The sequence below is a fragment of the Ornithorhynchus anatinus genome, chromosome 2 (assembly GCF_004115215.2).
Source record: "Ornithorhynchus anatinus isolate Pmale09 chromosome 2, mOrnAna1.pri.v4, whole genome shotgun sequence".
NCBI classification, from domain to species: domain Eukaryota; kingdom Metazoa; phylum Chordata; class Mammalia; order Monotremata; family Ornithorhynchidae; genus Ornithorhynchus; species Ornithorhynchus anatinus.
In genome coordinates this window covers 54,843,250-54,869,168 of record NC_041729.1, presented here as the reverse complement: position 1 = coordinate 54,869,168, position 25,919 = coordinate 54,843,250, and the positions used below count along the sequence as shown (strand labels likewise).

Below are 25,919 nucleotides of genomic sequence, written 5' to 3'. Positions count from 1 at the left end.
GATACCCCCTCCACCTCCCCCGCACACCAGCCTTTGTTTCCCCGCCTCCCTCCCTGCAGCCCCTCCTGCCCGGGGCCTGCCCACTCTGCCCACGTCTTCCCTGCTTCCCGTGCCATCGTCTCCCTCCTCCTGCCCGTGCCCACCCCCTGCCCTTCCCCCTCTTGCCCCCGCCCTCTCCCTCCTCCTCCTCCTCTCTCCTGCCGCCCGTGCCCACCCCTGCCCTTCCTCCTCCTGCCCCCGCCCTCCTCCTCCTCCTCTCTTCTGCTGCCCGTGCCCACCAGTCTCTTCTCTCCTGGCACTGGCCTCTCCCCCTCCTGCTCATGCCCCCTGCCCTCCCCGTGCCCTTGCCCACCCCTCCTGTGACCTATGACCTGTGGCCAGAGGACGGGGTCATGGGGAGGGGGGATGCTACAGTCCCACTGGCCACGCACCAAAGACCCCATCTCGTAAAAACCGATGGCAACTAAATAGAATCGCGGCGATGTACATTTCATTCACAAAATAAATAGGGTAATGAAAATATATACAGTCGAGCGGACGAGTACAGTGCTGAGGGGATGGGAAGGGAGAGGGGGAGGAGCAGAGGGAAAGGGGGGAAAAGAGGGTTTAGCTGCGGAGAGGTGAAGGGGGGGTGGTCGAGGGAGTAGAGGGAGAGGAGGAGCTCAGTCTGGGAAGGCCTCTCGGAGGAGGTGAGTTTTAAGTAGGGTTTTGAAGAGGGGAAGAGAATGAGTCTGGCGGAGGTGAGGAGGGAGGGCGTTCCGGGACCGCGGGAGGACGCGGCCCGGGGGTCGACGGCGGGACGGGCGAGACCGAGGGACGGCGAGGAGGCGGGCGGTAGAAAGAGAGAAGGGAGGAGAGGTAGGAGGGGGCAAGGTGATGGAGAGCCTCGAAACCTAGAGTGAGGAGTTTTTGTTCGGAGCCGAGGTCGATAGGTAACCCCTGGAGGTGTTTAAGAAGGGGAGTGACAGGCCCAGATCGTTTCTGCGGGAAGAGGAGCCGGGCGGCGGAGTGAAGAATAGACCGGAGCGGGGCGAGAGAGGAGGAAGGGAGGTCGGAGAGAAGGCCGACACGGTAGTCTAGCCGGGATATAACGAGAGCCCGTAGCAGTAAGGTAGCCGTTTGGGTGGAGAGGAAAGGGCGGATCTTGGCGATCAGATGGGGTCACTGAGGCCCAGAGAAGAGAAGCGACTCGCCCCAAGTCACACAGCAGACGCGTGGCGGAGCCGGGATTAGAACCCAGGTCCTTCTGACTCCCAGGTCCGGGCTGTGGCCACTAAGCACATGGGAAGCGCTTAACCAATACCACTAAAAACCAAAATCGGCAGGAAAGAACGAGCCTCCCCGCCCCACCCCGGTCCGGCTTGGCCCCGCGTGATAATAACCATCCCGCTGACGGGATTCCTAAGCACTGTTCTAAGCGCTGGGGGAGATGCGGGGTCATCAGGTGGCCCCACGGGAGGCTCCCCGTTCATCCCCATTTTCCGGATGAGGGAACTGAGGCCCAGAGCAGTGAAGTGACTCGCCCACGGTCCCACTGGTCAGCCGGGATAATGATAATGTTGGTATCCGTTGAGCGCTTACGAGGCGCAGAGCCCTGTTCTAAGCGCTGGGGGAGGTCCGGGGTCATCAGGTGGCCCCACGGGAGGCTCCCCGTTCATCCCCATTTTCCGGATGAGGGAACTGAGGCCCAGAGCAGTGAAGTGACTCGCCCACGGGGGTCGGACCCATGTCCTCCGACTCCCGGGGAGGTCCGGGGTCATCAGGTGGCCCCACGGGAGGCTCCCCGTTCATCCCCATTTTCCGGATGAGGGAACTGAGGCCCAGAGCAGTGAAGTGACTCGCCCACGGGGGTCGGACCCATGTCCTCCGACTCCCCAGCCCGGGCTCTTGCCACTGAGCCACGCCGCTTCCAGGGGCTGCCCAGCCTGGGGGGGGGGGGGGGTTCTTTGCGCGGAGAAAAGAGCGCGGCCCCCCGCAACCATCCCCACCCCCGCAAGCGGCCTGCTGGGTCAAGGCCCTCCGACGCCGTTCCAACGCGGGTCGGGGCGCGCAGAGGGGGCCCGGGGGGTCCTGCGCTTAGCGCTCGGCCGCCTTCGTCCGTCCCCCCCCCCCATCCCCCGGCCCCGGCCCCGGCCCCGCACTCACCTCCGGTCGTCGCTGCGGCTGGCGGCGCTGTCCGAGGCCCCGGGGCCTCCCCGCCCCCCGCCCCCCGCTTTCGCTTTCCATTTCGTGCGTCTGTGCCGCTCCGGGGTGGGCGGGAAGGACGGCGCGGCTCCTCTCCCGCCCCCGGACCCCGCAACGCCCCCCGACCCGCCGCTCTGGGCCACCTCGCGGCGCCCCGCGCCTCCGCTCTCCCCGCCTCCCGGTGGCCCGGCCCGTCCCTCCGGCCCGGCCCCATCACCGCACCTCCGCTCCCCCTCACCCCCACGCCTCCCCGCACCCCACGCCTCCCGCATCTCCACGCCTCCCTACATCTTCGCGGCGTCCCGCACCTCCGCTCTCCCCGCCTCCCGGTGGCCCGGCCCGTCCCTCCGGCCCGGCCCCATCTCCGCACCTCCGCTCCCCCGCATCCCCACGCCTCCCCGCACCCCACGCCTCCCGCATCTCCACGCCTCCCTACATCTTCGCGGCGTCCCGCACCTCCGCTCCCCCGCATCCCCACGCGTCCCGCATCCCCGCACTCCCCCGCATCCCCACGCTTCCCTGCATGTCCGCGGCGTCCCGCACCTCCGCTCTCCCCGCATCCCGGTGGCCCGTCCCTTCCCTCCGGCCCAGCCCCAACTCCGCACCTCCGCACTCCCCGCATCCCCACGCGTCCCGCACCTCCGCACTCCCCCGCATCCCCACGCTTCCCTACATCTTTGTGGCGTCCCGCACCTCCGCACTCCCCGCATCCCCACGCGTCCCGCACCTCCGCACTCCCCGCATCCCCACGCGTCCCGCACCTCCGCACTCCCCCCGCATCCCCACGCTTCCCTACATCTTCGTGGCGTCCCGCACCTCCGCACTCCCCCGCATCCCCACGCGTCCCGCATCTCAGAGAAGCGGCGTGGCTCAGTGGAAAGAGCCCGGGCTTGGGAGTCAGAGGTCATGGGTTCGAATCCCGGCTCGGCCACCTGTCAGCTGTGTGTGTGACTGTGGGTAAGTCACTTAACCTCTCTGTGCCTCAGTTCCCTCGTCTGTAAAATGGGGATGAGGACTGGGAGCCTCACGTGGGACGACCTGATCACCCTGTTTCTACCCTCAGTGCTTAGAACAGTGCTCCGCACGTAGTGAGCGCTTAACAGATACCGACATTAGTATTATCTCCGCGCCGCCCCGCATCTCCATGCTTCCCTCCGTCTCCGAGTCTCCCCCCGCCCCCCCGCCCCACCTGCGCACCCCCCACCTCCCCACGCGTCCCGCATCTCCGCACTCCTCGCATCTCCGCGCCGCGCCGCCTCTCCACGCTTCCCTGCATCTCCGCTCCACCCGCATCCCCACGCTTCCCCGCATCTCCTCTCTCCCCGCATCTCGGTGTTCCCTCCCCCCTCAACACACAACACACACATTCCCTGCCGTATCTCCGCATCTCCACACTCCCCGCCTCTCCACGTTTCCCTGCATCTCCGCGTCTCCACGCAACTCCGCTTTCCCCGCATCTACTTGCCGCCCGCAACTCCGCGCCGCCCCACAAGTCCGCTCTCCTCGCATCTCCGCACCGCCACGCAACTCCTCGCTCCCCGCATCTCGGTATCTCCCCCCCACCCCCCCGCCCCACCGTATCTCTGCGCTCCCCGCAATTCCGCTGTCCCGCAACCCCGCGCCGTCCCACGACTCCGCACCTCCCGCATCTCCGCCCCGCCGGCATAAGGGACAAGACACAGAAACAGTTAGATGGGTCCGCTGGTCCCCATCTCATTCCTGCCTCCCAACGGGCTTCCCCGCAAACGCTCCACACGGATAGCGGGAATCTCTCCTTTCTCCCGAGTAATCCCGTCCCGGCGCCCCCTTCCCGGAGATCCTAAGCCCTCCGCCCCGCTCCAAGCCCCCAGCGCCCCATTCGTGCCCACCCTGCCCGGGCGGCATCTTCGCCGGGGTTCTCCACCTCACCCGCAAGGGCCCGCGCCAGCCCCGAGGGAGGGACGAAAGGGAGAGGGATGGAGAAGGGCGACTCGCCCCTCAGGGTCCGGCTCCTGCGTCCCCACGGTCACCCCCGGGGCCTCCCCAGCCCCGGCCGGATCTCCTGTCTGCTTCCGTGCCGGCCCGCGGGCTCCTCCGGGACCGACGGCCGGCTACTCCTTACCCGGCCTTCCGGCTGGACGGAGGCCCCGGCGGGGTCCAGGGACCCCCCAGCCCCCACCCAACCACCTCCAGGCCCCCGGAGCCCCCAATTCCCAGACCTGGTAGAGGAGAGGGGTTAGGAGGACCCACTGAGCTAAGAGAAAACCATCACGTAAATGCGTCCCCCAACACAAACACACCTCCAAGGGCTCAGACGCTAGTTTACCTTCTCCCTGAGACCCGTCCGGGACGGAACAGAATTCCCAGCTCCACCCCCATCCGGTGCCAAACCCTCCGTCCTGGACCGGAACCCAACCAGCAAAATAATCATAATAATAATGATGGTATTTATTAAGCGCTTACTACGTGCCAGTCACCGCACTGAGCGCTGGGTACAAGAAGATCGGGTAGGACACGGTCGCTGTCCCACGGGGAGAAGGCGTGGAAGTGACATTTCCCAGGGCAGATGAGGTGCAGATATATCCCCTTCTTAATGACAGACACTCTCCTTTTCCCGCCCTTGTTTTTTTTAAGGAAATGGTATTTGTTAAGTGCTTACTAGGAGGCAGGCACGGTACTAAGCGCTGAAGTAGACACAGGCTTCTCAAGTTGGACACGGTCCCTGCACCACATGGGGCTCACACTCTTAATCCCCTTTTGACAGATGAGATAACTGAGACACGGGAAGTTAAGTGACTTGCCCGAGGTTACCCAGCCGACAAGCGGCGGAGTCAGGATTAGAACTCACGTCCTTCTGACATTCAGACCCATGCTCCATTCACCAGGCCACGCTGCTTCTCAAACCCTCCGGCCAAACCTTCGCTTCTGTGCAGCAGATTCTGCACAATGAACCAGGTGAGGCTTTCTTTCAGGGCCCGTAATAGTGATGATAGTAATTACTATATAAAGGCTTTCTTTCAGGGCCCGTAATAATGATGATAGTAATTACTATATAATAGAAATTATTATTATGCACCCTGAAAGAAAGCCTCACCAGGTTCATCGTGCAGAATATTATTATTATTATGGCATTTAAGCGTTTACTATGGGCCAAGCACCGTTCTAAGCACTGGTAGACGCAAGGTAATCAGACTGTCCCACGTGGGGCTCACGGTCTTAATCCCTGTTTTACAGAAGAGGTGACTGAGGCCGGAGAAGTAAAGTGACTTGCCCAAGGTCACACAGCAGACAAGCGGCGGAGCCGGGATTCACTTGGGAGCGGGGAGGGACGGGAATGGGATCCCGGGGCCTGCGGTTTCCATCTCTTACCGCCACTACCGGTCGGATCACCACGGGGCCGTGACCTCCGAGTGGATCCCCTAAAGCCGTCTGTCAGGATTGGTGGCCCGGACCAGTGATGGGCTGAGGTTTCCAAAGTTTTTGCCTGGAGCCGTGATCGCTGCTGGCTCAGCCCCACCAGACTCTGCTTTGTTTCCCGCCAACCCGCAAGGAGGGGCGGGTGGGGGTCTTGCGCGGTCCCCGACCCGCGTGAGGCCTCCAACTGGCAGGGAAGAGGACACCTCCCGCACAACCCTGTCTTCTAGCCCAGATGACGGTAAAAACTCCAGTGACTTGCAACACGCTCTTCTAATGTTTTTAAATGTCTTTCGACCCTCTGCCCCAAAGTTCAACCCATTTCCCCATTCGGGGAATATTCTCCCAAATTTCCCTCCTCCGCTATTACTAGGACGCAGCATTCGAGGCTAAAACTGAAATGTCAGAGGCTTTAGGGAGAAAACACACTAAATAACCTTTATCTTCTTTTGCCCAGGATCCCATCAATATCAATCAGAGCGGTATCTGCCTGTGGGGCTTACCTTTGGGCCTGAACTCTTATCTCCCGACCACAACTTCCCTCCTCCGACTGGAGGTCAGCACAGTCATTTCTGAACCTGGCTCCAGTCGAGTGTTTTCCCCGACTTTTTCCCCTTTTACCTGAGATTCCACCGGCCCGGGGGAAGACGGACGGACCACGCGATGGGCGGAAGCAAGCTCGGGGTCAGGTCGAGGAGGCCACAGCGATGACGGGCGGCTTCCAGGCTGGGCTGTCTCCCTCGTGAACCAGTCTCCCTCCTGAGCCGGCGAACCCGCACGCTGCCTTAGTGATGAGAAGGGATGCGAACGGCCCGCGAGGCAGCCGTTCGTAGGCCCTCCCACTCTCCTGCCTACTCTTGAGTGGACGGAGAGATAAACCAATGTGTGGGAAGGGAACCGACTAGGGGACGGGGCCCAAATTCTCCACCGCAGCTTGTCAACTTTGAACAGCAGCATGCCCTCCCGAGCCGTCTACACTTACCTCCTTTTGCTTACGCTCCCTAGGCTTCGCCTCTCTTGATTGCTCTTCTTTCAGTTCCCTATTACAACCATAAACCGTAACAATACCCACATGCAACTCACTGGGCAGCCAAACCATGTGACACTAGAGACCCGAAGGGATTAAGCCATCTGCCCGCTATTAATCATCGCAATTCTGATCTTCGATAGGACCGAGGCTCCCGAGCTCTTCCTGTCCCCGGGCTGCACCGCCCAGTCCTTTTCCAGGGAATTGCAAACCTTTTCGCTTTGGGGAATAGATCATTTCCCCTGCAACACCGAGTGCAGATGAACCCTACTGAAAGAAAGACCAAAGGGAAGGGAGACGATGGATTTCTTATGGCTCATCTCTGTTAGGTGCTTTCAAAGTACGTGTGTGCAGACGCCGTTTCACAGCCGTTGCTACCATTTCATATTCAAAAACTCCGATCCCGATGGGGTCGCGCTTATTCCAGGATGCCGGTCTTACCGACTCGTAACTTTTAAGTGACCAGGGGTGAAAGTAAGTTCCTCCAGTCCAGTGGGCACAACCAGAAAAACACGAAATATTTCTAGACTGCTCTTCGCGAGCAGGGAACGTGACCGTCGATTCGATTGTATCGTACTATCCTCGATACTTAAATCAGTGCATCGCCATCTAACAGTGGAAGCAGCGGGGCCTAGCAGAAAGAGCACAGGCCTGGGAGACAGAGGGCCCGAGTTCTAATTCAGTCTCTGCCACTTGCCTACTCTGTGGCCTTGGGCAAGCCACGACTTCTCTGTGCCTCAGATTCCTTCATCTGCAAAATGGAGATTCAATACGTGTTCTCTCCCCCACCTAGACTGTGAACCCCATATGGAACATCTATTTCTTCATTCGGTCATATTCACTGAGCACTTACTGTGTGAAAAACCCTGTACTAAGTGCTTGGGAGAATACAATATAACAACAGACACACTCCTGCCCACCACAACAAGCTCACAGCCTAGAGGGGGTTACATATATTACTATGAATAAATAAATAAATAAATAAATAAATAAATAAATAAATAAATAAACGGAAAGATAGATATAGATATATACAGGGACAGAGACTGTGTCCAACCTTCATTCAATAGTATTTATTGAGTGCTTACTATGTGCAGAGCACTGTACTAAGCGCTTGGGATGAACAAGTCGGCAACAGATAGAGACAGTCCCTGCCGTTTGACGGGCTTACGGTCTAATCGGGGGAGACGGACAGACAAGAACAATGGCGATAAATAGAGTCGAGGGGAAGAACATCTCGTAAAAACCGATGGCAACTAAATAGAATCAAGGCGATGTACAAGTCATTAACAAAATAAATAGGGTAACGAAAATATATACAGTTGAGCGGACGAGTACAGTGCTGTGGGGATGGGAAGGGAGAGGTGGAGGAGCAGAGGGAAAAGGGGAAAAAGAGGGTTTAGCTGCGGAGAGGTAAAGGGGGGATGGCAGAGGGAGTAGAGGGAGAAGAGGAGCTCAGTCTGGGAACGCCTCTTGGAGGAGGTGAGTTTTAAGTAGGGTTTTGAAGAGGGAAAGAGAATCAGTTTGGCAGAGGTGAGGAGGGAGGGCGTTCCGGGACCGCGGGAGGACGTGACCCAGAGGTCGACGGCGGGATAGGCGAGACTGAGGGACGGTGAGGAGGTGGGCGGCGGAGGAGCGGAGCGTGTGGGGTGGGTGGTAGAAAGAGAGAAGGGAGGAGAGGTAGGAAGGGGCAAGGTGATGGAGAGCCTCGAAGCCTAGAGTGAGGAGTTTTTGTTTGGAGCGGAGGTCGATAGGCAACCACTGGAGTTGTTTGAGAAGGGGAGTGACAGGCCCAGATCGTTTCTGCAGGAAGATGAGCCGGGCAGCGGAGTGAAGAATAGACCGGAGCGGGGCGAGAGAGGAGGAAGGGAGGTCAGAGAGAAGGCTGACACAGTAGTCTAGCCGGGATATAACGAGAGCCCGTAACAGTAAGGTAGCCGTTTGGGTGGAGAGGAAAGGGCGGATTTGGTGATATTGTAGAGGTGAAACCGGCAGGTCTCGGTAACGGATAGGATGTGTGGGGTGAACGAGAGAGACGAGTCAAGGATGACACCGAGATCGCGGGCCCGAGAGACCGGAAGGATGGTCGTGCCATCGACGGTGATAGAGACGTCTGGGAGAGGACCGGGTTTGGGAGGGAAGATGAGGAGCTCAGTCTCGCTCATGTTGAGTTTTAGGCGGCGGGCCGACATCCAGGTGGAGACGTCCCGGAGGCAGGAGGAGATGCGAGTCTGAAGGGAGGGGGAGAGGACAGGGGCGGAGATGTAGATCTGCGTGTCATCTGCGTAGAGATGGTAGTCAAAGCCGAGAGCGGATGAGTTCACCGAGGGAGTGAGTGTAAATGGAGAACAGAAGAGGGCCAAGAACTGACCCTTGAGGAACTCCAACAGTTAAAGGAGGGGAGGGGGAGGAGGCTCCAGCGAAGGAGACCGAGAATGACCGGCCAGAGAGGTAAGAGGAGAACCAGGAGAGGACAGAGTCCGTGAAGCCAAGGTGAGATAAGGTATGGAGGAGGAGGGGATGGTCGACAGTGTCAAAGGCAGCAGAGAGGTCAAGGAGGATCAGAATGGAGTAGGAGCCATTGGATTTGGCAAGAAGGAGGTCATGGGTGACCTTAGAGAGAGCAGTCTCGGTAGAGTGGAGGGGACGGAAGCCAGATTGGAGGGGGTCTAGGAGAGAATGGGAGTTTTAATAAGGTGAGAGGGAATGGGGTCCGAGGCGCAGGTGGAGGGGGTGGCACTTGCGAGGAGGGAGGAGATCTCCTCTGAGGATACTGCAGGGAAGGATGGGAAAGTAGGGGAGGGGGTTGGTGGGGGGGAGGGGCGAGGCGGAGGGGTGTGGTGAGCTGTGTCTGAAGACCTGGTTGTTGGTACTCACTACTTGACACTCAGTGGTGCTCTGTAGATACTTACTGGGTGCAGAGGACTGTGCTAAGTGCTTGGAAGAGGATAATACAGATTATAGATTGTAAACTCTCCAGTAGACAGTAAATTCCTCGTGGGTGGGGATCACGTCTACATACTTTGCCAAGCATTTGGCACAGTGCTCTACATAGAGTAAGTGCTCAGTAAATGCCAGTGAGAAGCAGCGTGGCTCAGTGGAAAGAGCCCGGGCTTGGGAGTCGGAGGTCATGGGTTCGAATCCCTGCTCTGCCACTTGTCAGCTGTGTGACCGTGGGCAAGTCACTTAACTTCTCTGTGCCTCGGTTACCTCATCTGTAAAATGAGGATTAACTGTGAGCCCCACGGGGGACAACCTGATGACCCTGTATCTACCCCAGCTCTTAGAACAGTGCTCTGCACATAGTAAGCGCTTAACAAATACCAACATTATTATTGATTGATTGAATACTTAAGAGTAGGTACAGACAGTCCTTGCCCTGGCTTTGGGGGTTGAGACAGAGCAGAGGTGGTGCTGATGAAACCCCTCTGGAAGACCGGATTATATTCTGTAGTAGATCCGAGCCACACAATCACATGAGTGTCAGACACCACCACAGCTTCATAGACCTTCAACTTCACGTCGATTGTAATAGGAGGACGACATCACTTTCTTTTGCAAGAAAAATTCCTCCGTGAAAGGACGTGCATTACGTTTGCTGGCTTGTTAGAATTGTCGGTCTGTCGCATGTCCCCTCAGGTGCTGCTCGTTACTCACTCTTTGATCTTTCAGAGCTGAACTCAGAAATAACCTGATCTTCCCTATTTTGTGGCATCCTGGTTTCCCAGCAGGAATCTACGTCTCAGCCCCACTGGCCTCTCTGTGTGAGAACCACAACTTCTGGATTTTTAAGGAGGGAACTGAATATAGATGACTTGCAGGCTGTGGTGCCGGAGTAGGTACCACATTAGGTGAATGTGAGAGCTAAGGGAGGAAGGGGTGGCTAGAACCCATGTCCTGGAAACTACAGGAACTCCCACAATGCACCTCCGACTCCTGATCTGGCTGCTTCAGAATCAAACATTTAATCAAGCAAGCGAACATACTGAACCCTTCACTGTGTGCGGTGGACCGAACTAAGCAAATTTTTATGGCATTTAAGCACTAGCTATATAAGCGCTAGGGTAGACGTAAGCTAATCGGGTCAGACACGGCCCTTGTTCCACATGGGCCTCGCAGTCTTGATCTCCAGTTTACAGATGAGGGAACTGAGGCGCAGAGAAGTCAAGTGACTTGCCCAAGGTCATACGCCAGGTAAGTGTTGGAGTGGGGATGGAATCCAGGGCCTTCCAGGCTCATTCTCTACCCATTAGACCACACTGCTTCTCTTCCAGGTGGCCAAGCCTGATGCAATTCTCATTTTCCCACCTTATTTCCCTCCCTACTGCTGCTTCAACATTTCCGAGCCCCCTAATCACTTGGATATTACCTCTTACCTCTATCCACTAGTGCAATATAGCAGAGTGGGTAGGCATGTTCGCTGCCCACAACAAGCTTACATTCTGGAGAAGGAGACAGACATTAAGATAGATAAATAAATTAAATTGCAGGTGTGTACATAAGTGCCAGGGGCCTGAGGGAAGTGTGAATAAAGAGTACAAATCCTAGTTCAAGAGCAATACAGAAAGGAGTGGGAGAAGAGAAAATGAGGATTTAGTCAAGGAAGAAGACCTCTTAGAGGAGATGTGTTTCTAATAAGGCTTTGAAGGTGGAGAGAGTGATTGTCTGTCAGTTATGAAGAGGGAGGGAGTTACAGGACAGAGGCAGGATGTGGGCGAGGGGTCAGCAGTGAGATAGACAAGATCGAGTAAGTTGGGGTTAGAGGAGTGAAGTGTGCAGATTGGGTCGTAGCGTTTATTTATTAATATAACTTTATGTTATATTCATTTTATTTATATTAAATGTCTATCTCCCCCTCTAGAGTGTAGGCTCGTTGTGGGCAGGGAAAGTGTCTGTTTTATTGTTATAGTGTACTCTTCCAAGCTCTTAGTACAGTGCTGTGGACACAGTAAGTGCTCAATAAATATGATTGGCTGGTAGGAAATCAGGAGCGAAGGGAGGAGGGGGCAGACTAATTTCTTGGGATACGGGGCAATCTGCAATCCTTTAATGTGTTTGGACCTTTCGGCACAGACTCCCAAAAGATGGCGGGTGAGCCCCTTAACGAAAAGAATAAGTCCCTCAAGAACTCATGGGCCTTGGAATAGTCACCTCAGTTGACCTATTGATCGTTTCATTCCTGCCTCTTAGCATCTTTTCAATTTGGACTCATCAGAGTTAAACTTTCTTCACGTTTCCAGTGGGCAGGGAACATGTCTGCCAACTCTGTTGAATTGTACTGTCCCGAGCACTTAGTACAGTGCTCTGCAAAGAGTAAACACTCAATAGATAACTTCGATGATGATGATGATAGTGCCCTGCTCTGTCAAAGCTGATGATAAAGTCTGTAGTTTCAGGGTCTTTGGGGCAAAAGCAAACCTAAATCTTTTCAGTGGGTTTAACAGATCTTACCACTGCAGAATTGTATTTAGATGAATGTGGTACAATGGAAAAGAGGACAGAAGTGCACAGGGCTGGGAGCCCGAAAACCTGGATTCTAGTCTCAGCTCTTCCCCCTGCTAGTTGTGTAACCTTGGGCTTGTCACTTAACCTCTCTAGCCCTCAGTTTCTGCATCTGTAAAATGGAGGTTACATACCTGACCCTCTTAGACAGGAACTGTGCCTGACCTGATTTTCTACCCCAGTGTTTAGTACAGTGCTTGACATACAGTAAAGCATTTAACTATTATTATTATCATCATCAATCAGTCGATAATATTTATTGGGGGCTGCTGAATGCTAAGCACTTGGGAGAGTCAAATAGAGGTTGAAGACATGACACCTACCTATAACGAGTTTATATTCTAACAAGGGACTAACACCCTTCCCCTCAGGACTGTTAGCTCTCTGAAGGCAGGGAATGTGTCTACCAACTCTGTTATATTGTTATACTGCACTCTCCCAAGTGCCTAGTACAGTGCACTGTATTCATTAATTCATTCAATCGTTACTTATTGAGCACTTACTGTGTGCAGAGCACTGTACTAAGTGCTTGGAATGTACAATTCGGCAACAGAGTCAATCCCTGCCCAACAACGGGCTCACAGTCTAAAAGGGGGAGACAGACAGAAAACAAAACAAGTAGAGAGGCATCAATACCATCAAAATAGATAAATAGAATTATAGCTATATGCACCTCATTAATAAAATAGAGTAATAAATAATATATACAAATATACACAAGTGCTGTGGGAAGGGAAAGGGGGTAGAGCAGAAGGAGGGATTAGGGGGAATAGAGAGGGAAAGAGGGGCAGAGGGAAAGGGAAGGCTCATTCTGGGAAGGCCTCGGTTTTGGTGACTGACTGGATGTGTGGGGTGAATGAGAGAGCGGAGTCAAGGATGACACCAATGTTGCGGGCTTGTGAGACGGGAAGGATGGCAGTGCCATCCATCGTGATGGGAAAATCAGGGAGAGGACAGGGTTTGGGAGGGAAGATAAGGAGCTCAGTCTTCGACATATTGAGTTTTAGGTGGCGGGCAGACATCCAGGTGGAAACATTCTGGAGGCAGGAGGAGATACGGGCCTGGAGGGAGGGGAGAGAACAGGGGAAAAGGTGGGTGTCATCTGCGGTAGAGATGATAGTTGAAGCCGTGGGAGCGAATGAGTTCACCAAGGGAGTGACTGTAGATGGAGAACAGAAAGGGACCAAGAACTGACCCTTGAGAAATTCCTACAGTTGGGGATGGGAGGGGGAGGAGGAGCCCGCAAAGGAGACCGCAGAAGCAGCATGGCCTAGTGGAAAGGTCTGGGAGCCAGAGGATTGGGCTCTAAACCCAGGTCCACCACTTGTCTTCTGTGTGATCTTGGGCAAGTCCCTTAACTTCTTCACTCTCCGTAATCCCATCTATAAAATGGAAATGAAATCCTATTCCCACCTATTTACCCTGTGGGCCGCATGTGGGACAGGAACTGTCTTGCATCTACCTCAACCCTTAATATGGTACCCGTTACATAATAAGCACTCTATAAATAACATTAAAAAAATTTCAATTCACCATACAGCAGGCACTTAAGTACCCTGCCAGTCAGGAGAGGTAGAGCTTCCTTCTCATGAATTATGACTTGGTTTGGTTTTAGTCATTAAGATTCAAAATGATACCCCCATTAAATGGATTAGGGAAGTTCAGCTCTAGCGAGAAACTGTTTTCTTTCAGTTTATTTCAAGTTAATAGTACCCCCATTAATTAAGGAAGCTCAGCTCTAGAGAACAAAGGTTTTCTTCCAGTTATTTCAAGTTAATGAATACCAGAAAGAAGTAACAGCACTAAGGAAAGTTGCAAAACCAGAGAGCCTAGGGGAAATCCAGAGGAAGGGGATTGGAGCTAGGTTTCTTGTTTTAGAAGGTTCCTTCCCACTGGGTTTTGCCAAATTTAAGGGAGTTCAATGTGTGAATCATTGTTCTAACAGGTCAATCAGAAGGATTGAGGGCAAAGTACTTGGTGGAGTATAAGACAAACAAAACAAATATTGACTGGCTCTAAGGAGCTCCTGGGATTCATTCATTCATTCAATTGCATTTATTGAGAGCTTACTGTCTGCAGACGCTGTCAAATGCTTAGTACAGTGCTCTGTCCACAATAAGCGCTCAATAAATATGATTGAATGAATGTACTAAGCGTTTGGGAGAGTAGACTTTAGCAGTAAACGGACACATTCCCTGCCCATGACGAGCTTACAGTCTAGGGGGGAGAGAGACATTAACAGAAATGAATCAATGAATTACAGATACGTACAGAAGTGCAGTGGGTCTGGGAGGGGAGAATGAATGAAGGGAGCAAGTCAGTGCGACAGTGAAGGGAGAGGGAGAAGAAGAAAAAAGGGCTTAGTCAGGGAAGGCCTCCTGGAGGGGATGGGTCTTCAATAAGACTTTGAAGGAGGAGTGAGTGGGATAAGAGGAGGGGATAACGGTCAACCCAAACTTATTTACCAAGAGTGTGCAGAGGAGGATTTAACAGGAAATAGTGCCAGCACTGAGCATGAAATAGCAGAATACGTAACTACTGAACATATAAATGAGATTCCAAATAAAAATATACCTATATATTCTCAAGCCAACCTTGTCACCGTGCCTCGTTCTTGTCTCCCTCGACATTAAACTCTTGCCCACCCTCTGCCGTCTGCCTGGCATGGCCTCCCCCTTCATCTCCAACAAATCATTGTTCTTTCCATCTTCAAGTCCTTTCTGAAATCACATATTTTCTGGTTTTTGTTAAGCACTTATTACATGTCAGGTACTGTCCTAAGCACTGGGGTAGACACAGGATAATCAGGTTGGACACAGTCCATATCACTTGGGACTTGCCGTTTTAATTCCCATTTTACAGTTGAGGGAACTGAGGCACACAGAAGTTAAGTGACTTGCTCAAGGTCACATGGCAGACAAGTGGGGGAGTTGGGATTAGAACCCAGGTCCTTCTGACTCCCAGGCTCATTCTCTACCCGTTAGACCACCCTGCCTCTCTTCCAGGTGGCCATGCCTGATACACTTCTCATTTTCCTGCCTAATTTCCCTTCCTACTGCTGCTTCAACATTTCCTAGCCCCCTAATCACCTCTTATCTGTAGCCCTCATGCATATATCTTTAAACTCCTTTGTCTGTCCCCTACCTGTAATTTATTTTAGTATATCTCCCCTCTACATTGTAAACTCCTCATGGGCAGGAAATAGGTCTCTTGCACTGGCATATTCTCTCAAGTGCTTACTCAGTGCAGTGATCTGCACAGAGTAATTGCATTGTAAACACTACTGGTTGATAAGCCTGAGGACATAAAATAAAATACATAATTAACTAAGGATAGTTGTTGGGCTGGTTGGGAAAGTATAACAGAAACAATGCCCATGTCCTCCTACTTTAACTCTGAGCCCCATGTGGTACGGGGACTGTGTCCAACCTGATTAACTTGTATCTATCCCAGTGCTTAGAACAGTGCTCGACACACAGTAAGGAGTGTGGCCTAGTGGAGAGAGCACAGGCCCAGAAGAGTCAAAAAGACCTCCGTTCTAAACCCAGCTCTGCCACTTATCTGCTAGGTGACCTTGGGCAATTGATTTAACTTCTCTGGGCCTCAGTTACCTCTTCTGTAAAATAGAGATGAAGACTGTAAGCTCCAGGTGGGACATTGTTTGAACTGATTCATTCATTCAGTGGTAGTTCTTGAGTGCTTATTGTCTGCAAAGCACTGTACTAAGTGCTTGGGAGAGTACAATATAACAGCAAACAGACACATTCCTGCTCACAGTGAGCTCAGTCTAGACGGGGAAACAGTCGTTGATATAAACACATAGGTAAATTACAGATATGTGCAGGTCTATACATATGTGCTGTGGGGATGGGAGGGAGGGTGAATGAAGGAATGAAGTAAGAGCAGCGCAGAAGGGAGTGGGAGAAGAGAGGAGGGTTTAGTCAGGGAAGGTTTCTTGGAGGAGATGTGCCTCAGTAAGGTTTTGAAGTGGGGGAGAACAATTATCTGCCTGATATGAGGAGGGAGGGTGTTCCAGGACAGAGTTAGGATGTGGGCAAGAGGTTGGCTGTGAGGCAGACGAGACGGAGGTACAGTGAGAAGGCTAGCTTTAGAGAAAAAAAATGTGCGGTTTGGGTTGTAGTAGGAGTGTAGGGAGGTGAGATGGGGGCAAAGTGATTCGGTGCTTTAAAGCCAGTGGTGATGTGGATGTGGATGGGCAATAGTTTGTATCTACCTCAGCTTGTAGATAGAAGAAGATAGCTTGTATCTAGTCTTGACTTATGTTATGGAGTCATCTCCGAACCATAGCGACACCATGGGCACATCTCTAAGATTGAGCTCCTTATCTTCCCTCCCAAACCCTGTCCTCTCCCTGACTTCCCCGTCACTGTGGATGGCACGACCATCCTTCCCGTCTCACAGGCCTGCAACCTTGGTGTCATCCTCTACTCTGCGCTCTCATTCACTCATACACCCAATCCGTCACCAACACCTGCCTATCTCACCTTCACAATATCGCCAAGATCCACCCTTTCCTCTCCATCCAAACTGCTATCGTGCTGGTACAAGCTCTCATGATATCCCAACTGGATTCTTGTGTCAGCCTCCTCTCGGATCTCCCTTCCTCCTGTCTCTCCCCACTCCAGCCTATTCTTCATTCCGCTGCCCGGATCATCTTCCTACAGAAACGCTCTGGGCATGTCACTCCCCTCAAAAACCTCCAGTAGTTGCCTATCAACCTTCTCACGAAACAAAAACTCCTCACTCTTGGCTTCAAAGCTCTCCATCCCCTTGCCCCCTCCTAACCCACCTCCCTTCTCTCTTTCTACTGCCCAACTCGGTACACTCCGCTCCTCTGCCGCTCACCTCCTCACGGTCCCCTGTTCATGCCTGTCCCACCGTCGACCCCTGGCTCATGTTCTACCGCTGTCCTGGAATGCCCTCCCTCCTCACATCTGCCAAACTCTCTTCCCTTCTTCAAAGCCCTACTGAGAGCTCACCTCCTCCAAGAGGCCTTCCCAGACTGAGCCCCCCCTTCCCTCTGCTCCTCCTCCCCTCCCCATTCCCCCCTCTCCCACCCTCTGCTCTTTCCCCTTCCCCTCCTCTCAGCACTGTGCATATTTGTATATATTATTTTTCTATTTATTTTGTTGATGATGTGTATATATTTATGATTCTATTTGTCTTGAATAAGAATAGTCTGTGTCAGACTACTTGTTTTGTTTTGTTCTGTTTTCCTTTGCTGTCCGTCTCCTGCGTTTAGACTGTGAGCCCATTATTGGGCAGGGATTGTCTCTGTTGCCGAATTGTACATTCCAAGCGCTTAGTACGGTGCTCTGCATATAGTAAGCGCTCAATAAATACAATTGAATGAATGAATCTCTCCCAGAATGCCCCACTTCCATCTGCAATCATTCCGGTAGTGGATCCATAGAGTTTTCTTGGTAAAAATATGGAAGTGGTTTACCACTGCCTCCTTCCATGCAGTAAACTACCCCAGCACTTAATACAGTGCATGGCACAAAGTAAGTGCTTAACAAATGCCATTATAAAAACATGGGGAAGACACAGAGAGATAAAAACTGATGTACAAGTAGGGGGAGAAGGAGGGAGGAAAAGGGGCACTTTGGGAAGGAGACAATCGTGCTGAGGATAGGAAATAAATGGAGGCAGATGAGGTGAGAGGATGTTTACCCTTGAACTTTGATTTGTGTTTCCCCTCTGGGAAAAAAAGACCACTTCTCATTTCTGAGGAAAAGTGCAGGATGCCTGGTGAGACTTCCTGATTGACCAACGGAATCCTCAACTGGGGCTGAGTGACTCAGCCTCTTTTTTGTTCAACGTCTTCCTTTACCAAAAACACGGACGGATTTCCCCAGCCCCTTTAATCAATCAGTCAATCAATAGTACAATAACTGTGGTATCTGTTAAGTGCTTACCATGCACTGTACTAACAGCTGGGATGGATACAAGCAGTCCCTGGCCGGCATGGGGCTCACAGTCTTAATCCCCATTTTACAGTCGAGGTAACTGAGGTACAGAGAAGTAACGTGACTTGTCCAAAGCCGCGCAGGAGACGAGTAGCAGAATCGGAATTAGAACCCATGACCACCCAGGCCCATGCCCTATCCACTATGCTGTGCTGCTTCCCGTTGAGCCTTGATTTAATATTGGGTATTTATTTGTATTATTTGTATTTGCATTACTGAGTATTTATTGAGCCTTACTACGCAAAGAGCACAGCACTGAGCGCTTAGGAGAGTACAATACAACCGATTTAGCAGACACATTCCCTACCCTCCCAAAGCCCATCAACCCAAGTAGCTCAGCACTTATGGATCTCTCTGGGTATTTATATCACTCTGATTGTTCTTCTGATTTATGCTCTGGACTCACCACCACCTAACTGTATATTTCTTCATATTTTGTTGTTCAACTCCTCTCTGGCCCCGTACCAATCTCCAATTAAATAGTAAACTCCAGACAGTGAACTTGCTGTGGACAGGGAATGTGTCTGTTTTATTGTACTCTCTCAAGTGCTTAGTACCGTGTTTTGCACACACTAAGTGCTCAATAAATATGACAATGAAGAAACTCCTTGAGGGCAGGTAACAAGTCTCACTGTTCTTTTGTAATTCCCCAGAACACTCAATATTGTGTTTGACAACAAGGTCTCCCCCCAGTGCTGATACTGAAGGTGGTAATATATATTTTTTTTAATGGTACTTGTTAAGCGTTTCCTATGTGCCAGACACTGTATTAAGTGTTGGGTTAGATGCAAGCTAATCAAGTTGGACATAGCTCATGTCCCTCACAGGGATCACAGTCTTTATTCCCAGTCTACAGATGATATAGCTGAGTCACAGAGAAGTGAAGTGACCTGCCTCCCATGAGGGATGGGACACTCATAATAATGTTGGTATTTGTTAAGCGCTTACTATGTGCAGAGCACTGTTCTAAGCGCTGGGGTAGACACAGGGGAATCAGGTTGTCCCACGTGGGGCTCACAGTCTTCATCCCCATTTTCCAGATGAGGTAACTGAGGCACAGAGAAGTTAAGTGACTTGCCCACAGTCAAACAGCTGACAAGTGGCCGAGCCGGGATTCGAACCCATGACCTCTGACTCCAAAGCCCGTGCTCTTTCCACGGAGCCACGCTGCTTCTCTTACTTCTCTTACTTCTCTTCACTCATGTTTTTAAAAGAATCCCAGAGGAAGACATTCCATAATCTCCCTCTGTGCCTCCAGGAAATATCAACAATGTCTTCCTTAAACCTCAGTTTCTCTGGTTTGAATCCATTTTCCCTGGTTCTGAGCCCATTGGAGATGGAGAATGACTCATCCAGTGCCCCTCCACCCAATCTCCTCTTCTCCAAGGCTTAGGATTCCTAGTTCCTTTCTCGAATCGTAACTCCTGTCTTCATTGTACACTTAGATCTGAGTTGCCAGCCCATGAATCATAGCAGTGGCTCGTCTCTGAATTCTCACAAAATTCTCCACATGCCTCTGGAATGTGGAGTCAAGAAGTGGACACACAACCCAGGGATGAGTTTTAGGAAAAGGTGACATCGCATGTCTAATTTTTTATATTCCTAATGAGGCAACTCCAGAGTGAGTTTGTATATTCATCTGCTTTGCTACATGGACTCCACAACATTTCCAAGGATCCACCCCTTCTTCTGCATCCAAACGGCCACCACACAGGTCCACGTACTTGTCATATCCTGGCTTGACTTCCAGCTGATCTATCTGCCTCCATTCTCTCCCCTCTCCAGTCCACATTTCATCCCATTACCTGGTTCATTGTTCTAAAAAAGTCCTTCTGCGTTCAGCAGTGTTGCCTAGTGGATAGAGGACGGGCCTGGCAGTCAGAAGGATCTAGTTCTAATCCCAGCTCTGCCACTTGTCTCCTGTGTGACTTTGGGCAAGTCACTTAACTTCTCTGTGCCTCAGTTACGGCACCTGTAAAATGGGGATTAAGACTATGAACCCCACTTGAGACAGGGACCGCATCCAACCGGTTAAACTTGTGTACCCCAGCGCTTAGACCATTGCTTGGCACATAGTAAGTGCTTAACAAATATCATTATTATTATTTTGTCTCAAAAAACACCAATCATTGTCCATTCTTCTCCGCATTAAACAGACACTCCTGACAACTTCCTTTAAGTATTTCCATCGGCTCTCTTCCTACCAATTATCCACTCCCTTCTATTTCACCCCAGATTTCACTTTTTGTTCTTCTCAAGTTACCCAACTTACTATGCCTTGTTCACTTTTCCCATTGTTGACCTTACTGTAGCCCTTCCCACTGCTTGTTGATTCCTTCCCATTCCTCATGTGATAGATCACAGCTTTTCACAATCTTCACAGTCCTTCTGGAATCATCTCTCTTCCAGGAGGCCCTCCCTGGTTCACATAATCGTCCCACCTTAAATTCCTTAATATCAAATCCTTTCCTGCCACTTATCAGCGGTGGCATTTATTGAGCACTTATTGTGTGCAGAGCACTGTACTAAGCGCTTGCAGCAATGCATCCTACAGCACTTGTGTGCATATCTTACGTACCCTACCATTTCCTTCTTTCTGTAATAAACATTCGTGTCCATCTCACCCACTGCCCCCTCCTTTCTTCCCTCCCTGACCACCATCTCCAACTATTCATTTTCCAGTGGCTTCTTCCCCACTGCTTTCTGTCTTCCCTTATCCCCAAAAAACCTTCCCTTGACTCCACGGCTCCCTCCATTTATCACCCCATCCTCTTCCCTCCATTCCGCTCCAACCTCTTGAGTGAGTTGTCTACACCTGCTCTCTCCAGTCCCTCTCCTTGACCGCCCCCTCCAATCCGGCTTCCATCTCCTTCACTTCCACAGAAACTGCCCCTTGAAAGGTCACCGATGATCTTCTTGCCAAATCCAATGGTCTCTACTCCATCTTAATCCTACTTGACCTCTCCACTGCCTTCAACACTGTGGGCCACCCCCCACCCCCCCATCCTCGGGAAGCATTATCCAACTTTGGCTTCACTGGCACTGCCCTCTCTTGGTTTTCCTCCTCTCTCTTTGGCCGCTCCTTCTCGGTCTCCCTCATGGGCTCAGTGGGCTAAATGTGGGGGTCCCTCAAGGCACAGTTCTGGGTCCCCTTCTATTCTCCATCTCCAGCCATTCCCTTGGAAAACTCATTCATTCCCATAGCTTCAGCTACAATTTCAGTGCAGATGATTCCCAAATCTACATCTCCAGCCCAGAGGTCTCTCTTTCTCTGCAGTCTTGTATTTCCTCCTGCCTTAAGGACATCTCCGCTTGGATGTCCCACCAACACCTCAAATTTAACATCCAAAACTGAACTCATTTTCTTCCCACCCAAACCTTATCCTCCCCTGACTCTCCTGTCACCGTAGACAGAACCACCATCCTCCCTGTCTCAACCCGTAAACTTGGCATTATCCTCAATTCAGCTCTCTCATTCAACCCACATATTCAGTCACCAAATCCTGTCGGTTCCACCTGCACAATATCTCTAAAAATCCGTGCTTTCCTTTCCATCCTAACTGCCACACATTAATCCAAACACTTATCCTGTCCCACCTTGATTACTGCATTAGCCTCCTTTGTTGACCTCCCTGCCTCCTGTCTCTCCCTACTCCACTCCATAATTTACTCTGCTGCCCAGCTCATTTTGCTACAAAACTGCTCAGTCCATGTTTCCCCACTCCTCAAGAAGCTCCAGTGGTTACCCATCCACCTCCACATCAAACAGAAATTCCTTACTGTCAGTTTTAAAGTCCTCAATCACCTTGCCACCCCTTATTTTATTTCTCTGCTTTCCTACTACAGCCCAGCCCACACACTTCAGTCCTCCAATACCACGGTACCCACTGTACTTTGATCTCATCAATGTCACCGCTGACGTCTCACCCAAATCCTACCTATGGCCTGGAATGTCCTCCCTCTTCATTTCCAGTGGACTATCTCTCTCCCCACCTTCAAAACCTTATTAAAAGCACATTTCCTCCTAGAGGCCTTCTCCCACCCCCTACTGAGCCACAGTTGCACTGAGATTTGCACCCTTTATTCATCCATCCTTCAGCCCCACAACACTTATGCACAAAACCCTAATTTATTAATTTGTATTCATGTCCGTCTTCCCCCTCTCGGCAGTAAGCTCACTGTGGGCAGGGAATGCTTCTACCGACTCTGCTATATTATGCTCTCCCAAGCACTTAGGAGAGAGTTCTGCACACAGTAAGCGCTCGGTAAATATGACTGACTGACTGATTCCTCCCCAAGTGTATTCCTCTGTAATTGTCCTTACAGACTCTGATTCCTTTATGCCCCAAGGTCTCTGTGCATCCTTATCCTTTTGTCCAAGCGCTGTCTTACCTGCAGAACATCCAGGTCACTGAAGGAATCTGTGGAATTTGTTAAGTGTTTGCTATGAGTCAAGTGCTGGGGCAGCTACAAAGCAATCCGATCCAACTCAGCCTCTGCCCCACGAAGGGGTCACACTCAAAAGGGGAGGGGGAACCAGCACTTAATTTTATGGAAGAGGAAACTGAGACCCAGACTAGTTAAATGACTTGCCCAAGGTCACACAGTAGACTGTGATTAGAACCCAGGTTTCTTGACTCCCAGTCCCTTACTCTCACCATTAGGCCACATAGCTTCTCACTAATAGCCTCTGTCTGGATTCTCACTCCCCGGCCGGTAGTGCCCCACTGAACTGGGCTTTGGACCACATTTTCCCAGTTTGTTGGAAAAGATGGTGCAGGGCAGTTTCCAAAGGCTTGTTGAAGACTTCTTTATCTCAAGAGAGATCCCATCTATTGCTTCTCTTTGAGCCTCCTTCTCCTCACCCTTCTTCAAAGAGGTTGATCTAGCAGGACCTGCTCCATCTGGTAATCAGGCCATCTGACTCCAGGAGGCCTTAGGAATTGGCCAAGAGGAGACTTCAGCCACAGGTGGAGGACAGGATGGGGGCGTTGGCTTCTGTCTGGGACTGGAGATGCTAAAGGCAAGGAGTATGGCAGTCTCTCATCTCTGCTAGCCACCAAATCCCTCTCCACTCAGTGGGAACAGGTGCAGTTGTGGTGGGGAGGGGCTGGTGCCAGGACTTAGTACAGCACTTGACACATGGTAAGTGCTTAACAAATGCCACAGTGATCAATATTATTATCATTATTATTAGTAGAAGCCTCCTCCAGATAGGTAGATGAAGTTTGGGCTCCTCTGGGGCGCTGGCTCTCAGGGCCTAACACCCGTCCCGCCTCTGAGAGGCTAGAGGTGCGGGATCCACCGAAGGAGCCCGTGGATGACTTTAGGAGTCTCCGCACCCCTGTTCAGTTCCCCAAACCCGGAAGGCAGCAACAGTTCCACATTTGGGAACTGCGTGGGATGGGAGATCAAAATCAAGGTCTCAAAGAGGAAATGGAGCAAAAAGAAAAGGAACTGTCCCATGTAGAAATGGGCCTCCAGAGGCAGCGTGGAGGACTGTGGTCATTCATCTGGGGCTCGGAGGGCCGGTGGAAGCCCATCTCCCCCGGAAGGACTGGCAGGGCCCACCTCCCTCCCGAGACTCTGCACCTCTGGGCAAATCAACAAGATGCTGGGGATGTGGGCGGGCAGATGGAATCCCCATTCATAGTCCTCATCATCACCTCCTGCCCCTAAGCCATAAGCAGCATTAAAGCCTGTTGTGTCCTTGGGCAAGTCATTTCACTTCTCTGTGCCTCAGTTACCTCATCTGTAAAAATAGGGATTAATGCAGTGGGCCCCGCCCAACCTGATTGGCTTGTATCTCCCCCCGCGCTTAGAACAGTGCTTGACACATATTAAGCCCTCAACAAATACCATCATTATTAGAGCATATTTCTTTAATTCTATTTATCTATTTTTGATGTTATTGATGCCTGTCTACTTGTTTTGTTTTGTTGTCTGCGTCCCCCTTCTGGACTGTGAGCCTGTTGTCGGGTAGGGATTGGCTCTATCTGTTGCTTAATTGTACTTTCCAAGCGCTTAGTACAGTGCTCTTCACACAGTTAAGCGCTCAATAAATACGACTGAATGAATGAAGCCCTGTCCCCTGGAAGCCCCTTTAAACAGGCGTGAAGTTCATGTACCACCCTCTCACAGAGCATTTGAAAAGTAACAGAGGTGGAACGCAGTCCTGTCACAGCTCCTCCAGGGATCTTGGCCACCACTGGCCTTCCTTCCGCACCACCGCCCAACCTCCCGAGCCTACACATTGCATGGATAATCTTCCCCAGCCCTGCATCCTCTTCCCCAGGGCTGCCGAAAGAAGAGTCAAAATTAAAAAGGAGAGGGAGGCCCTTTGCCAATAGAAATCACTTTCCTAATAATGAAGTCATTCAAAGACGGTGTGGCCTGGTGGTGGAGAGAAGGAGACAGGGGAACTGAGCTCTAGCCACAGTTTTGCTGCTGGTGTGCTGGGTGGCTTTGGGCAAGTCACACAACCTCTATGAGCCCCGGTTTCCCCACTGAGTGAACAGTCGCAGCCCGTCCTCCCTCTCCCTTTTCCTGAGAGCGATGTTGTGAGAACAGCTGAGAAACAAAGCGCTCAAGAGCACAAGGATTTTCGATTAATAAAAAAGAAAGGAAGAGTTCATCTTACTAATTTTCCCCTTGCTCCCAGCAGTGCTGTCTGCAGAGGTCTGCAGCTTGTGCCCAGAGCGAAGGCAACCTTGAGCCAGGGTGTTGAAGCACAAATCCCTTTTTCCCAGGAGCGTCAAGGAGATCTTCCTGGCGAGGTCTTCCCTGTCCTTCTCCTGGAGCAGGGCCTGGTGGTATTCCCGGGAGAGGAGCTCTCTTTCCAGAAGGCTGTCCAGAAATCCATGGACTTGAGAGGTCAAGGGTCCGGAGATGATCCTCCTGACCCTAGGAAGGATCTCTTGGAAATGGTTCATGACTGCAGAGCTCTGAAGAGGCTGCTTAGGCAACTAGCCTGGGACCTCTGGACACTCAGAGGCGGCCAAGGAGACAGCATCAGAAAGCTGAAGTGAAAAAGAAGGCAATCCAACCTTCAGGCTTAATTCGTAAGCACGGAGATTTCCTCATTTGATTTTGAGCGGTGGGTGCCTCCTCTCTCCGTGCTGCTGCTTCTGGCTCTTGACGTCAGCTGCTGCCTAAGGTCACCGCCGAGAGGGCTCGCCTGCACCCGGACTCCCACTCGGGGGCTTAGATGCATCTCAGAGATGCCCTCATCGGTTCTCTTCTTCTCAGGGGGACGAGCCCTGAGCCTCCTTCTCCAACATGGGCCCTATGTGGCCGATTGACGATTTTTCTGTTCCAGTCCCTGAGGCTTCAGAGGCTCAGACCTGGGGTTCTGCTCATCTCGACTCCTTCTCCCGCTGCCCTCTGGACCGCCTGGGAGTTAACCCGGCCTCCTCGAGAGCCTCCTTCTGTCCTGGCTGCTTCCTCTCACCCTCACTCGCTGCAGACTTGGGGCAGGGCCCTGTCTCAGCAAGCCCCATACAGTGGAACCTTGGCCGCCCCTGCTTATCTGCCCGGTCTCTGCCCCAGGAGGGGAAACCTTGACCGTAGTAGCCACTTCACCTCCACTGCTGCTCGGTGACAGGACCGTGGAGCCTTTTTATTGTCCCTTCTGCTCAGGGACAGGGACAAAGTCTCTATCTAGAACCCAAATTGACTCCTTCCTCCTCCAGCCTGAGCAGAACCACCATCCCAACTCCCAGGCCACCCCATCATTGTGTTCCAAGAAAAGTCCCCGCAGTAGTTGTCTGTCTACTTGTTTTGTTTTGTTGTCTCTCTCCCCCTTTTAGACTGTGACCCAGTGT

The 25,919-nt window shown here is 51.9% G+C and overlaps 1 protein-coding gene across 3 annotated transcripts in view; it reads right to left on the bottom strand.

The window, feature by feature from the left end:
* The window catches only part of CIITA (class II major histocompatibility complex transactivator), an 83,284-nt gene extending 58,173 nt beyond the window's left edge, over window positions 1–25,111 (bottom strand). For 2 of the 3 annotated variants that reach the window (XM_029057630.2, XM_029057632.2), the window contains exon 1: window positions 24,737–25,111. In XM_029057630.2, the coding sequence (XP_028913463.1) occupies window positions 24,737–25,028 (292 nt within the window). In that variant the 5' untranslated portion in view covers window positions 25,029–25,111. Of the gene's footprint in view, window positions 1–6,198; window positions 6,376–24,736 lie in introns of those variants that run through there. The other variant, XM_029057634.2, reaches the window with a different exon arrangement.
* Between the last annotated feature and the right edge of the window lie 808 nt (window positions 25,112–25,919).